At 34.0% G+C, this 14,796-nt stretch overlaps 1 protein-coding gene across 4 annotated transcripts in view; it reads right to left on the minus strand.

The window, feature by feature from the left end:
• jbug (filamin-type immunoglobulin domains fbug) overlaps positions 1-14,796 on the minus strand; it is a 145,641-nt gene that overhangs the window by 16,619 nt on the left and 114,226 nt on the right. For 3 of the 4 annotated variants that reach the window (XM_072520888.1, XM_072520890.1, XM_072520892.1), the window contains 4 exons: positions 4,164-4,394; positions 3,772-4,100; positions 2,717-3,066; positions 2,052-2,197 (listed from right to left, as the gene is read on the minus strand). In XM_072520888.1, coding sequence (XP_072376989.1) covers positions 2,052-2,197; positions 2,717-3,066; positions 3,772-4,100; positions 4,164-4,394 — 1,056 coding nt within the window. The remainder of the gene's footprint in view (positions 1-2,051; positions 2,198-2,716; positions 3,067-3,771; positions 4,101-4,163; positions 4,395-14,796) is intronic. The other variant, XM_072520889.1, reaches the window with a different exon arrangement.

The raw sequence follows: 14,796 nt of genomic DNA on the forward strand, positions 1-14,796 counted from the left end.
TTTCCATGGACCAAGAGAATAGCAACACAACACGCATATTGTACCGTAAATACCGAAATCTGTGTGATAGTAGTGATAGATCTAGGACTTTTACCATGGAGCAAGACAATAGCGACACTCGTATTGTACCGTAAATATCAAAAAATGTATTGCAGTTGCAAAGTTGCAAAGCATGTATATAAAAAGAAATTGTCTTCTTATGGTGCGTATCTATTCCAGATGTTGGCGATCATCATGGCTATATTTATTTTGTTTGCCACTAGGTACAACAGCTAAGGGGTAGTTGTGTTATACTATTTGCTTTGATTTTCAGTCAGAAAATACATCCTCTTCCTGGTCCTCTTTTCCCATTTACATTTCCTTCAGCAGGACTTCCTATAGGATACCTACTCCTACAACACCATATCTCGACAACCTCAAGCCGATTCATATTTAGGACAGTAAATGGCTATACGTATATTCCATAGACAGAACTATAAATATGTAGCATTTAAGTGGGAGGCATTTTATTTTAAAATGATGTCTCGCATCTGGAAATAAGTCTAATCCTAAAGTTTTGCCTTTATTCTTCGTTGTTCAACTCACAAAAGGTTTAGTTTCAGTTAAGTTAGTTAAGTCCTTTCATATTAGGCTAGTATTTCTTCGTACGCGTGCGACCAGAATGGACCAAATTATTGGAAATAAAAGAGAGATTCCATTACTAACAAATTCGCAATTGAAACCGATATTAAAAAAATATTCAAGTATTCATAGAAAAACACCAAAATATTTTAAATATCTCAGTGATGTTTATCTTAGAATACTAAACTACTTCTATAGACAATCTTACTCTTACACAGGCTGCTAGGAGGATTGCGTTTACTAGCAGTACTTCCGATGAGCAAATTGCACAAAAATACCAAATCTGGTAGTACTTCGACAAAAGGTATTGTTAGTAGAGGTTACAAAAACTGCTTCAATAAGAACCAAGGTAGTAATGATGCCCAAGAAGTACCAGAACAAGTTTGTATTTGAGAATCAAATAAGGTCAATTAAATAGAATAAATTGATGAAGTAAAAAGCTTCAAGTTCTCCTCTATATGAAGAGTGTTGATTAATAGATGGATAATTTGGATTAATAGATGATGAAGAAATATCATAAAGGACTTTATAAAAAAACGGAGTGCAAACCTTTGAAGTCTGAAGTACTCCCTACATTCAAACGTATATTCTCTTGAAATCAAAAGTGACGTTAGCCCGTCTTGGCAAGAGAACCACACGGGAATCTCTGGATTGATAAGCAGTCTGAAGAAGGATTAAATAGGCTGCACTAGAAGTTGAAAGATGGAAAGAAATCTACGCAGGCTTCGTCTTCTTTAAGTTCCATCTGCTATCGAATATTGGAAATCATCGTGGCTATGCAAATCATGTTGACTGCCACTCGAAATAATTCTTAACTACTGTATTCAAATCATTCCCTCAAGTTCTTAAGGCCATGATATTTTTTGTCTTCCCACATTTCGCTTTCCTCGAATTTTTCCTTGCATAATAAGTTGCCATAATGGGTATTTTTGCCCACTTATCACATGTCCTAAGTACTCAAGTTTTCTTCTTTTGATAGTTAATATTATTTCCGCCTCATTTCCTGTTCTTCTAGTTGCTTTTACATTTGACATTATACATAGGCTGGGACATCAATAAATCAAACCCTGCGATAATTTGCTTACAAGTAAAAGACCAAAGGAGAACTCATCCAAGGAAGAAAATTTATAGCTGCAATGAACCAAACATCCAAAAGATGAGGTGGAAGATTTTGGGGATAGGAGGCAATTATGGTATACCAAACACTAAAACTGGAACCAGCCTCCTTTACTGATCTGACCTGCGCAGCCAAGGAGATATGATTGAACTTCCCATTTTTATCTAGAGCCTGGGACTTGTTTATGGTGTATATGGAACGGCCGGCTTAATATAAGCCCCCAAATGTCTAAAATCTTCATATTTACTAAAAGAAGTAATTTAGAGGGATTGGGTCCTGTAAACCTAGAAGATAAAAATGTTAGTATTCTTACCTGTTACTCCTTCAATTTTTATTTCAGCTGGATGACCAACTGCAGCTAGTTCTATGCCACTTCCTGATACAGGAACTCTAGGCTGTGTATTGCCAGGACTAACTTTACAATTAAATGGGGAACCAGGAACAGGTTGACCATTAAATCTAAAACACACAAATGACAAATTAATAGAACTAAGCAGATACAATCACGAATATTATACTATAAAGAGAGATAATACGTTATTAATTATGTTCCCTCCAATCTTTACACCTTCAGTTCTTTCCCATAATGCCTCCTGAAATATTAGTTGGGAGTAATTAAATAATTGTGGCGACAGCACACATTCCTGTCGGACTCCTCTTTGAATTTCTACTTGGTTTGTCTCACTATCTTCGACCCGCACGACCGCTGTTTGTTTTTTTGAGTACATTTCTCAAATTGGATAAGTAAGTAGTACTGTCTTTCTCTTTAAGCTTTCTAACAGTGGTGATCATTTTCTTTTTTTAATATAGTGTTTCCATATTACTAAATATACGTTATTTATTCATGTAATTTTCTTTCTATCTATAGAAATTTCATGTAAATGATTATGAACATGTTGTGCTATAATATTCCGGATTTTAATAAAACTAATGCGAAACCTGGAAATTGAATAGAATCTACATTTTATACATACATACCTTACACTGAGTGTATGAGTAGCAGCCTCGGTTGGTTTAAAATTGACCTTAAACCTAGCGTTCCCTTCACTTTGAACAAAATTTGGAACATTTCGTCCCCCTACAGCTACGATAATTTCCAAATTACCAGCACCTGCTTGGGAAGCGTTAATACTAAAGGACACTGGTTTTCCTACTATTCCGTCTGTGATGTCAGTAACTGTGACACGATTGGCATCGTATGCTTTGATCAGGAACGGGCTTCCATCTATGTGTCCACTTTGAAGACGTACCTCAACACTATGGTCGCCTACGTCGATGGGGGTAAAAGTGACTTCGAATTTTCCAACTGTGTTTTCTTGGGGACGTACCTGACGAAAAAAATATATCAATCAGTAAATGAATAGATATATAACAATACACATATATGTTACAACAAAAAATTAATATTGGAGATAATTCATATAAAAAAGATCAAAATGCTGTCTCAAAGATCTTTCCAATACCTGCCAGATGTATTTAGGGTCAGACACCACTTTTTCATTCCATGTTAAGATTTTTAAAAAATCAGATTTAGATAAAATAGGTGAATTGTGTAATGTTAAAATAATTAAAGAAGCTTATTGAAAATGGAAAATTGCCGAAACGTTTAAGCAATAATTAAGTGTTTTTTATTAAATCATTGAAACTCCCAAGGATATGATCAAAAGGTCATAAAAGGCCTGAAAAATTGCAAATGCTTATAGATCTGAGGGTATATATGCTGAACTTCTTAAAACTAAGACCGAAACATTAGTCAATAGGATAGCGTACATATTTAACTCGTGTATTAATGGACCTTCCGTCCCAGAAAAATTAAAAACTGTCTATACGGTGAAAAAAAAGAAACAATGTGAAAATTACAAAGAATTTTTCGAAGTGCAGTCAGCAGATTGTTTAAACGAGTACTGAGAGATCTTATAGAAGAGGAAATTAATGGTCACGAAGAAGAAAAGCAAAGAGGATTTGCAAAAGGCAAACCTAGCAATAATCAGAGCTAATTAATGAAAAAGAAAAAGATAACCACTATTACTTACTTTCGTTACTAAAGCCCTTCTAGCAGGTCCCAAAATCTCAACAGTCGGTGGATTTGGGCTTTCCACAACAAACGTACACGGTTTCCCAACAGAAACTTTATCCAGAGTATCCAAAGATAAAATTCTTGCAGCGGGAGATACGGCACATTTAAAAGGACTTCCCGGAACATCCTGCCCATTAAAACGAAGATCCACAGAGTGAACCGTAGCTTCTCTAGGAGTAAATGAAATAGCGTAAGTGTGTGGTCCTTGAGCTTGAGCTGATGTAGGAACCAGACCTCCGTTGACGGTTACTTCTAAATTTCCGGGGCCAGCTTGGCTTGTCTCCACTGAAGCAATTAAAACAAATCAATAGTAACGTGCCTTTGATATTTATTCATTTTTAATCTTACCGAGGAATGTCACAGGTTTGCCAACAATTCCGCTAGCCGCTTCTTTGATTTTGATAGCCTGGACGTCGTAAACTTTAGCAGCATATGGACTGCCAACAGTTGGTACCCCACTAACGGTGACGTTTACTCGGTGTTCTCCTACCACCCGTGGTACAAATTCAGCTCTAAATTGTCCATTTCCCAGGAGCTGGACTTGTGTAGGAACGGCTTGGCCGCCTGGGCCTATGGGTACTGTCTTTGTCAGTTTCGTAAGGTAGTGAGGAATTATAGGTAGAGTGAAAGGTCGAAGGGTAGGTGGTAAAAGGATATTTTTTGAGTAATAAAACTTATTTATTACAAAATGTTTGTGGTATTATATTATTACAATTGTTAAATACTGCATTGAGGTTAAAAAGTATATTTTTTTTTCAAGGTTGAAAAATAAACTTTAATAAGGCCTTGTTATCTTTTTGTCAATTAATTTTAATATCACTAAAAATGTCAAAAATAACAAATGTCTGGCAAAAATATAAGCTTAATATTATGAACATTTTTTTATAAAAAGAAGATGCTTACATTATTGTGAAATAATTTTTAAAATAGCTTCTAATTGATTCGGGTATTTTTTAAATGTTATACATTTAAATTAGAACAAATTCCTCAAAGGTTTTATCTAGAATTTTTGTGTAGATTTTAAGACTGAATTCAATGAAAATCTCTACTTATGTAAGATACAACAAGAATATATTATCGATAATATAATATTATCTAGAAATCCTAGTAAGACTTTCATAAATTTCAAGGAATCATTTTAATTGCAATAATTACCACATAAATTTTGCTTTTTATACTCTTTTTTTTGCTTATTTGATTTCCATAGAAAACAGAAAGAAACTCGATAATTTTTGTTTAGTCAAGCATTTGTGAAATCTTTTATTTTATGGCAACATTTTCCAATACAAATCGTCTAACGACAATAATAAAATTAATAAATTTATACAATACTCTTAGGAATGTTGTTTTTCTACAGAAGTATCTATTAATCTATTATAAGTATTTAATTTGTGTTGAACTACGAGGGTTATATGGGAAATTACTAATAGAAGATAAACAAAATTTACAAGACTTAAAAAACCGTTTTTGCTTTTTGCTAATTTTAATAGTTGTTCGATATCATCGCTCGTATACCAGAAGGTAAATCGTTAAATGAGCCATAGGAAACTCAATGGAAAATTCTAAACTGTTAGATTCCGTTTCCCTAATTATTTTACAACAGAACTCATCAGATAATATTTGTAGAGGACTGAAATCTGTATTGAAACCAAATGTTAAAATTGTTCTACCAATTAAACACATTCCAACATTTTGCAAAATATAATAGAGTTGCCAAAGTATTTGTATAAAATTTAGGCCACACGTAGTGCAGAATGTGTATAACGGGTTGCATTCGGTCACAATGACGTCTGATTTTAACCCTTTCCAGTCAGATGATCCCATTTGGGATCTTAGCAATGTTTTCTGCTTTAGTGGCAAAGGAAACTACTTATGTCTATTTGGCGAACGGTAGTGCCTTGCCTCACCTTCCTACTAGATGACGCTGCATTAATTTATTTGAAAATTCTATCAGTAAGCGTTAGTTACATTTCAATGTAAAACTTCGTGGTGAAACAACGATCATCAATTCACTGTAAATTTCAAATCATTCTAAGGTAAGTAATTGAACCAGTAATTGCACGAAAAAATTTATTTTGCTTCTTACATTGTTTTTATTTGATAATTTGCATTATAGTTTGCTCATATTTACAAGATTGTTTATACATTCTAAATATTAATGAATCCAAATGGAATCATTGGGCTATTGTGAAGGTCTCCAAATGGCATCATTGGGAAGTCGTGTAAATTTTGTTTCTGTCAATAAAATACAAAAGTAGGTACAATATACTTTTTTATTTCAGATGGATCGTGTTTCAAAACTACCAAAACCAAAATTTCTTTTCGGGAATTGCAAAATCTGTCCCAGGAAGAGGTAGTTAATCTTCCTGACGACTCTGATATCAAATTTGATGTTGATAATGAGGAAGAGACTTTGGAAGAAGAAATGATTGAAGAAACTCAAGTAGAAGAATTATTGGAAAATATTGTTGAAGATAGCTTGAAAACCCAAGTAACAGAGAATATGGAAGAAAAAACTGTTGAAGAAATTACAGAAGAGCCACAGACAAGTCATGCCAAGAAAAAAAAACGCATAGCAAAACCAACTTGGACAGACAACAATTTAATTGATGTAAACAGCGAATACAGTGGTCATTTTTCGGTTGATGAAAATATTTATACGCCTTTCCAAGATTTTAAAATATTTTGTGACAATGATATTATTTAAAATTTTGCTGAGCAGACAAACTTGTATTCTGTGCAAAAAGACAGTAAAAATATTGATACAAATGCAGCAGAGATAGAGCAGTTCTTAGGCATACATGTTTGAGTGGAATTGTTCGTATTCCTGCGTATAGAATGTATTGGGCAGAAGAAACGCGATATAATATTATAGCTGATATCATGTCACGTAATCGTTTTGATAAACTGCGAGCATATTTTCACGTCAACGATAATTTGAAAATCTCATCTAGTAACAATGACAAATTATATAAAGTTAAACTTTTCATTGAAAATGTTCGGCAAAATATGAATAAGATAGAACCTGAGGAACTCAACAGCATCGATGAGTTTATTATAAAAAGGACATAGTAATCTAAAGCAATATATAAAAAATAAACCTCATAAATGGGGCATAAAAGTTTTTGCGAGCAGGACGCAGCGGCATACTGTACGATTTTGAGATAAATGTGGGGAAAGGAACAATCCAATAATTTGGGCTGGAAAGGGAAAGCTGGAAACAATATTTGAATTGTCAATATTTTATTTTATGATTTACTGTTCACAGAACATTAAAGTAAATAAAATGTACTCCGTTGAGGCGAAAGTAGAAATGACAAAGATGTTTTATTCAGGCAATAGTGCGCGCGCTGTCAGTTCTTTATTTAGCGTAAGATATTTCAATAGACCGATTCCAAGTTATTTAACAATTTAAAGGATTTTAAAAAAGTTTGAGGTTACTGGGACCGTGATTCTTAATTCGATATCAATTTAATAACAGCAATAGTTGAAAATCATACAATAAGTTCTCGAATCATTGTGAACCATTCATCACACATTCATAAATCCACAGTTTTAAAAATTTTGAAAAGAAATAAATTCGGTTCGTATAAATTTTAATGTCATTAAAAACTATGAGAATGAGATGCTGATAGACGAGCAAAATTTTGTTATAAAATTTTAGAAGGCTAATACGGACAGACAATTTTTAAAAATATTTTCGTTAACGATGAATGACCAAAGTTACCAAATGTTCAAAATTATAGGATTTGGTTAACAAGGAAGCTCGAGAATATTATTACAATGTCCAATATTGTCGAAAAATAAATGTCTGGTGAAAATATTTAGACTCAATATTATTAGACCATTTTGCCAAAGACTATGGCAAAAATCTGGCAGGACTCTATTGCCTGAATAAAAAAATATTATTGCTTTTCCTCAATTCAGTACATTTCGTTATCTTTATTGCTTTTTAAACAAGAAATAATAAAATATTGATAATTCCAATATTGTTAATATCCAACTTTATTGTGACCGAACGCAACTCGTTATACCTATTCTGCACTACGTGTGGCCTAACTTTTACAACAATACTCTTTTTTGCAAAATTTTGGAATGCGTTTAATTCGTAGAACAATTTTAACATTCGTTTTCAAGACTTCAGTCCACTACAAATAATATCTCTTCACTTTTGACGTAAAATGCTTAGGGAAGCAGCCGTTTATCTAACCCAATTTATAATACTCAACTATATATCTCCACTAAATGGCAGCAAATAACAGTGTCAAACATAGATTGATAAATATGCTTATGTTATGTACAAGATAATAATTATAATATTAAACTGAGCCGCATCAAGTAAACGACAATAAACAATGGATGTGAACTAAACCTAGTAAGATACTTATTTAATAAAAAATTATACCAACAAGCGAATTAGTTAACACAATTCCAAGAACACACAATTTTTTGAGTAAATATTTAAAAAATAATAAAGATGGACATGATAGAAACCAAAAAAAGTATATAAAATCACTTGTGACACATACCTAAAAGTATACATGTCAGAAAGGAATAAATGTTAAAAAACAGATCACAGAATACAGAGCTGGTTTTGTCAACGGTACAACCAATTTAACATAGGCCAACCCTTTTGATTACAGAATTTCATGAATTTAATCAAGATTTTAAAATTTTGAATAAAAAATAAATACAAAGTTAGAATTACTCGAAACATGAGAAATCAATCCAAAAGTACTTTAAGAAGCAATAAAATTTTTTAATAACTGTTTCCTTTTTACAAAGAACTTATATTGTATACCTCGTATTAGTAGGTATAATTATACTTAATTATTCTGCTCGTCAAGATATGAGTATAACATCTGTTAATATAATACGAAACGAACAAAAAAATATTTAATAGGATCTATTTGGGTTACCATGTGACGAAAGAATCAAAAATGTTGGTGATGCTGATTCAGCTTTCAAGATATGTATTTAAATATGTACCAGATCAAGTGAAAGTATGCCACTTATTGCATCTGTTTTTAGGTTATGTCCAATATTGCGACTGGTAGTAATTGATATTCATTGAATGACTTTAAGTCAATTGGAGAAATAATGATTACTTTTTAATTTTAATTATTATGGAGAATGACTAGAAAAGTAAACAAAAAAAAGATAAAAGAATGTTTGTTATTCCCCGATATCTTGATATTTGGTAAACAAAAAAAGAAACCTTTTACTTTTTTTACTTTTACTTCAAGTGTCATTTGCCACTTTTTCATAATTATCCTTTTCTAGTAAGTGTAAAAATTTCACTGTCATTTCGAATTTCGGACCAAACTCATACGCAGCCATAAATATTGCTTTTTCCCTGGGTCACTTCTTTCTTCTACCCTACGTAATAAAATAAATCTTCATATTTGATATTTATCACCTCTTATTGTGTCCCAAATATGAAACTTTTCGTTGTTTTATCGTTTATAACAGTTGACGTTTGGTTCCAGGTCTTCATATCACTTCCTCGTTTGTCACATGTCGAATTCTTCTATGCGATTCATTGATTTTAATTTAAGGAACAATGTTTTAATCCCGTACATTATTATGGACCGACATTATCGGCATGGCATCTAACCTCCTAGAGGAGTGATTGCCGACCTCTTTGGGCTCTTCCAATTCATTTGTCGCGGAGAATCAAACGACATTAACGTTTGGTTTTAAAATTTGTTGTGTGACTTGGCGTCTTCTACAATATTTCTCCATTTCTTCATTCTTTTCTGTTTCTGCTTATGGCTTTTCATTATCTAACTCCCATCTTTTTAAAGCCCACAATTAGCTAGTTCTCCCATCTCGTTTTTGGTCTTCCTCTAGCTCCATTTGGTGATTTTCTTGGTAACTGCTTACCAAGCAGTTTCTTATTAACTAGTGGAGAATAATGCTCTTAACAAAGTCTTTGCAAACATTCTGCTAGAAAGAACCAAAACATACACAGAAAAACTCATTGGGGATTATCAATGGGGATTCAGACAGGGTCGTTTTAGAATACTGACCAGACATTTACTATAAAATAGATAGATTTTGAAAGTTTCGTCGTGAGCTTAATCTGATAGAGTATACAGCGTGAGATTGTGGAAAGCGATGCAAGAACTTGACTCTAAAAAAACTAGTCAATTTAATACAGATGTGTGTGAAAGGGTTACGATGTAAGGTGAAATAAATAATGGAATAAAACAGGGAGAGGCACTCCAATAACTCTGGAATACATAATCAGAATTGCAGGAATCGAAAAACCGACTTCAGTATTTCATCGAGAAGAACCAAACTTACTGTTGGCACTTGCAGACGATATCGATCTAATAGGAAACACCAGATTAAATATGAAGGAAACTTTTATCAGGTGAGGATATGTAAGAACTAACAACGAACTGGAAGAACTATATGCAGACACCAACATAATAAACCAAATAAAGTCCACAAGACTCTAGTGGGCATTATATCTCAGAGGACATTTAGACGAAAAAATTCTAAGAATAATATGGGAAAAAGTCCCAACTGGAAGAAGACTACATGGCTGATCTCAACTGTAGTGACGATATAATATAGCAGGAGACCTTAAAACTCTGGGATCGAGAATTGGATGGAAATTGCACAAGAAAGAAAGGAATGGAGTCATATTGTCAAGTCGGCTAAAACCCACACAGAAAAATATATTAAATAACTTAAAAAATAGAAAAAAGCTATTAGAATTCTACAAAAAATAATTGAACGGTTTTCTGACCTGAACAATATAACGTGAAGATAGATATACAACCTAAAATACCTATACACACAAGTAGGGTGAATTAAATATGGTGTAGGATATGTCCCATGGAGGGAAAAACTACATGGCCTTTGTGAGCAATAAATGCTTACTGATACGGAGCAGCCATACACCGGTAAAACTATTGACTCAGTACGAATTTTAAAACTCCCTATAAGAAAAATGCTGGCTTTTATCAAAAGTACAGGACTTCTTCTTCCTCTTCTTTATGTACCATGTCCTTTCAGAACGTTGGCTACCATCATAGCTATCTTCATTTTATTCACTGCCACTCCAAATACCATGCTTGTATCAATACCAAGCTCAATATCAATATCAATCTCGCAAGCTCTTCAACCATGAAGTCCTTCTTCGTCCTGAACCTGAGAGATTTTCCCTTGCATAATATTTTGAGGCAATCTATTTTTGGAACCTCTCATTACATGTTCGAAGTACTTCAGCTTTTTGGTCTTGATGCTTTTTATAATCTCAGTAGTCTTACTTAGAGGTTCTAGTATTGTGGAGTTTCGAATCTTCTCCACCCAAAAAAAATTTAAAATTCTTCTAAGGCACAACCTTTCGAAAGCTTCAAGGCGATTTAGATCATTTTTATTCACAGTCCAAAACTCGAGACCATAAAATAAGAGCAAGGACACGAAATGTCAATTTTAGATCTCTGTTACATAATACCTAGGACATCCTCGTAAAAGCGGCTCTGGCCTGCTCAATTCTGGATTTAATTTCACCATGACTCTTTGCGCTACAGTTTAACTGATATCCAAGGTAAATAGTTTGATCAACTTGCTCAAGTTTGGTACTATGTACATATCGCTGTCCCAGAAGTATATTGACCCAATTGTAAAATTTTGAAAAATGACTTTATTGTATTGGAGGGATGAAAACTGCATTTTCTACATATGTATTTGTAAATCGTTATAAATGAACTTACTAAATCCCTTGTCATAACGAAATTCGTAAGTACAATTATGACGATTTACAAATATTTAGAAAATGCAGGTTTGATCCCACCAATGCAATAAAGTCATTTTTCAAAATTTTACAATTGTGTCAATATACTTCCGGAGCAGCGATATATAGACGGTCCTAAATTATGTTGTTTACTTATTACGTATTTAGGTTTTTCGTATGTTCAAAGAGGCACAGATCTCAGAATTCGTTAAAATTCAGAGACTTTGATGGGCTGGTCATGTAGTGAGAATAGAGACCGTAAGATTGCCAAAAAGAGGCCCAGATAGTAAAATGCAGGGCGCAAGACCAAAAGGAAGACTACGGATAAGGTGTGAGGATGAAGGGGCAGCGGACGCGCAAAATTTTCTAGACGTGAGAACCTGGAGAAGATCGGCGCGGGACCGGCAAGGTTGGAGGCATAGTTTGGGGGAGGCTAAGGCTCGATTTGGGCTGTAGCGTCGTTGGAGAGAGAGTATGTTCAGATACAGACCTGCTGCCTTACAGCTGTGAACGACACTGTCAAGTAATGTTTGCAGATTTTCTTGAGTAGATGCTAAGAGTACTGTATCGTTCGCATATCGCAAATTGTTGATGACTTCACCGTTCACAATTATTCTGTCTTGTTTTTCTGAAAGTGCATTTCTTAAAATTTTTTTGGAGTAAATCTTGAAAAGCAGGGGCGACAAGAAGCATTCCTGCTATACTTTTTTTTAATATTATGAGCCTGTGATTCCAAACCTTCTACTAAAACTGATGTTATCGTAGGCTTCCACGGCCAGAGTCAGAATTATAGTTTATTCGTCTTCCGGGTTTGGACCGTGTCATTTGTGAGTGACCCAAAAGTGGGTTCATGTCGACGTTTCGCTACAATTGTATGTAGCTTCTTCAGGAGAACAAAAAGAAAAAGAAAACAAAAGACAGGAAGATTAGCAACGGTAACTCAGTTACTCAACGCAACCAGAGGCGAATACTAACTACCAAGATGGGCATTTGGTCACAGTAACTCAACTACTTAATGCAGCCAGAGGTGAAAACCAAATGCCAGGACAGGGATTCACGTCCAACAGCTCAGAACACTAACGCGTCGAGAGGCGGGGAGTGAATCCGACGATTACTCCGCTACCGCTCTCCGCCATCTTCCTGTCTTTTGTTTTCTTTTTCTTTTTGTTCTCCTGAAGAAGCTACATACAATTGTAGCGAAACGTCGAGATGAACCCACTTTTGGGTCACTCACAAATGACACGGTCCAAACCCGGAAGACGAATAAACTATAAAACTGATGTTGTTTGATTCCAATACAAATTTGCAATTATGCGAACGTCTCTGCCATCCAAGCCCATATCTCTTAGAATTTCGATCAATACAGAGTACTTAACATGATCAAATGCCTTTTGAAAGTCAATAAAGCAACAGTACATGTCTACAGATATATCACGACATCTTTAAACAAGTACGTTCATCCCAATCAATGACTCTCTCGTTTCAAACCCGTTACGGAAACCAAACTGTGTGTTGTTCTGAAGCTATTTTCTTGTGGCATTTTAAATTAATTACTATTTAAATGGGAATAAGCCACAATTAAAGGTTAAAATACGTTTATTGACGTTTCAATTTCCACTTCGGAAGTGGAAATTGAAACGTCAATAAACGTATTTTAACCTTTAATTGGGGCTTATTCCCATTTAAATAGTAATCAAACTGTGTGTCACTTAGGTATTCCACGCATTCATTACAAAGTAGTTCTTGGAGGTATTTAATTAAAGAATTTGGTTTGGCACAAAGGTCTTATTTTATTAATTATTCATAAACTGGGCGTATAAGTTGACTTTTTGATTTAACCTCGTATGTCACTGATTCAGAAAAATTGCCCAAGAATCTTAATTATTTTAATGTCTCTGCCATAAACAGATATTATTTTATAACGATCATTCTAGTGCATTCCAAAGTATGTAACTGTTTTTGACATAAATTCTCTCTATATATTATTGTTGCGACATTTAAATTTTAATCGACAAACAAAATTCCTCATAAACAATTAATTTTATAATTGCAATCAACTTTCTACAGTCATTTATCACTATAAAGTATTACAAAAGACAAATAACAAAATATCCTGTACTCACGGTACGTGGTCTTGTGGGTTAATACTAATCATAAAGCAGAATTGCGATAAAAATCTAGATTGGATTGGCAATGAAACCATTTTAAGTGTTGAGGTATCTTAATCTTAAATAAAGTCTAATTTAAATATTTATGTTAGCATTATTCAAGCTATTCTTCTTGTTCTTTCTTAGTTCAATTTTTTTTCAAAACGCAGTGTTTTCAGTATCTGTAACCACTTATTAAGTTGACAGTTCTAGTCATTGCACCGCTGTATTTCTCCTACTATATACATACTTGTCTTTTGATCGCCCACTATATCTCATCTGGTGGTTCGATTTCATCTCAATCAACGTTGATCATTTCCAACTGCTCACCTATGGCTTTCATATCACTGTTTAATTTTTCACAAAATAATTTTCTTCGTACTCATTAAACAGTTATTCAAAATATTGTGCTTACCTTTACACCACTTCTCTCTCATTGAATAAAATCTAAAGTGGTATATAACGCAGTAAAAAGAGGAAGACTTGTAGTCGCACTAAGAGAACTTAGTGTTGCGAATAAACGCATAAGGTTATTTAGGATGACCCTTGCAGAAACCAAATGTGTTGGAATAGTAGGTCAAAATAGCAGCATCTACTGCGAATCAGAATTTGTAGGGGACAAAAAATACGATGAGAAAATGAGAAATATGTACCTCGAACAGTGTCGGTATAAGACCGTACTGGGGTAGTTTTAAAATATCTGTAAGAGTTTCTTCGAACAGTAATAGTGGAGGTACTAGCATCTACTGTGAATAAGGATTTGTTGGCGTCAAAAAAAAAACGATGAGAAAATGAGAAATCAGGTACCTCGAACAGTGTCGGTATAAGACTGTACTGGGGTAGTTTTAAAATCTGAGTTTGAACAGGACAGACTACATGAAAAAATCAACTCATCGTACTTAGGGAATGCATAGTGCAAAGGAAAAATTGTTGCCTAAACCATGCTCCAGAGAGCTGGCGAAGTCTGGGGACTCTTAACCTTGACACGGTATGGCCTCACTGCTTGACAGCATTTAGTTCCAACGCGTGGGAATAAAATTGACATGAGGAAAAAAATGGGGCCCAGAAGAGGGCATGAGTGACT

Source organism: Diabrotica undecimpunctata, chromosome 1, assembly GCF_040954645.1.
Source record: "Diabrotica undecimpunctata isolate CICGRU chromosome 1, icDiaUnde3, whole genome shotgun sequence".
Classification (NCBI taxonomy): domain Eukaryota; kingdom Metazoa; phylum Arthropoda; class Insecta; order Coleoptera; family Chrysomelidae; genus Diabrotica; species Diabrotica undecimpunctata.